The sequence below is a fragment of the Propithecus coquereli genome, unplaced genomic scaffold, assembly GCF_000956105.1.
Source record: "Propithecus coquereli isolate 6110/MARCELLA unplaced genomic scaffold, Pcoq_1.0 Scaffold22, whole genome shotgun sequence".
Taxonomy (NCBI): domain Eukaryota; kingdom Metazoa; phylum Chordata; class Mammalia; order Primates; family Indriidae; genus Propithecus; species Propithecus coquereli.
The window spans coordinates 5,122,221-5,123,921 of NW_012147189.1; the positions used below are offsets into that span (position 1 = coordinate 5,122,221).

Below are 1,701 nucleotides of genomic sequence, written 5' to 3' on the forward strand. Positions count from 1 at the left end.
GTAATCTTATGCCTTAATTATGAGTATTAACACATGAGATTATTACTGTACCCACCTCCTAGAAAACTTGTGAAATTCATTTATGAATATTGAGCATAGTGAAATTTAGTGAACAGATAGTGAAGTAATGAAAACAGATGACTTTTTATCAAATAAAAAAATTATTGGTAGTCATAATAGAAATATAAAGATATAGTCATACACTATGAGATGGTGTCATAATGATTTTAACAGGGTGGGTAAGTGGACTCATCATGGTACCAAAGCTTTTCTAACTCTGCATTTCTCCTTTGCCTCCTCTTTTAGAGTTTCTAGTAGTGTTGATTGTGATTTGAATTTTAATTTCTTTCTTCCCAACCTGCCAAATATATTAAGAAGCAAAAATTTCTGGTAATGGAAAGTAAATAATGAGTGAGAAAATACATAAAGACATGGATAATCTGCAACTATAATAATTTATTCCAGGATGACTTGATATTAATAGTTTTAAATGATCTTACTTATAAATGAAAACATAAACATCTTGAAATGTTACCGTTACATTCTTTTTTCTCCTTTTATGTTAGAAGGAAAACAAAATATTATTCTGAAAGTTGTCTGTAAACTAAATCACCTCAAACATTTTAGAAGGAGGTAGGAGAGAAATTACAAAAATAAAACATTGTGCATTAGAGCTGATAACCCCGGTATTATTTGAGACCCAGTTATTAAGTAACACAATCAAAGAAAATACTAGTGTAATGATAACACAGTGAATTCCTACTTTCTGGGATTGACTCATAGTTTCCTAGGGGAGGCCTGGAGGTGGTGATAAGGTGGGATTAGAATAAGGTGATAGGTAACTAGATTCTTTTAAGGCTGGGCAGGAAGGTCAAAGGCTAGTGGTTTCCATATAAATTAATGAAACTTACTTATACAGGAATTGGAAAAGCGAGGTGATGGTGAAAAATCAGATGAGGAAAATGAAGAGAAAGAAGGAAGCAAAGAGAAAAGTAAAGATGGCGATGACGATGATGACGATGATGCTGCAGAACAGGAGGACTATGATGAAGAAGAGCAAGAGGAGGTAATGGTCCGTTGGGGGAGGGTAACAAAGTTATTAAGCCTAAGGATTATCTAATGAGGAGTCAGATATATAGTATATAATTAAAATCACCAAACTAAAACCAAGTTGATGGGAACCAGAAGTATAGTATTATCACTGGCATCAATTCCTTGGTATCAAGAGAATTATTATAGCATTGAAGTTATAATGTTGCCATATTAAATATGGGAGATAAAAGTAACTTGATAGGCAACTTTGTATTTAGAAGTCTACAACTTAAGGAAATTGATCAGATTAATGCAATGAAGATTTATCAACATAAAAGTTTGGGTCAGCAGTTAAAATGATGGAGGGCTTAGCCATATAGCTGTGGAGCGGAATCCCTGCAACGCCATCCTGTTCCCAATTCCAGAGTGCATGTGGCCACTGTCAGAGAACACTGATAACTTAACCTCAGGTATCTGGCTGAGTCAGGATTTGATTTCCAACGTTTCAAATTTGATTTCCAACGTTTAGAAACATGGTGCATTTCAAAATAACCTGGAGTCAATCAAGATATATTTGAGCAGGGTAACTGTTGGTCACAGCCCCTTTGGGACTTTGTAGACACCTAACACGGTGACCCTAGGCTGAGAGTTTCTTCTCTGTTCTGGTGA

At 34.9% G+C, this 1,701-nt stretch overlaps 1 protein-coding gene across 1 annotated transcript in view; it reads left to right on the forward strand.

Moving 5' to 3' along the window:
* The window catches only part of POLR3G (polymerase (RNA) III (DNA directed) polypeptide G (32kD)), a 16,939-nt gene that overhangs the window by 14,987 nt on the left and 251 nt on the right, over positions 1 to 1,701 (forward strand). Inside the window, exon 5 of the mRNA XM_012644749.1 lies at positions 920 to 1,066. Coding sequence (XP_012500203.1) covers positions 920 to 1,066 — 147 coding nt within the window. The remainder of the gene's footprint in view (positions 1 to 919; positions 1,067 to 1,701) is intronic.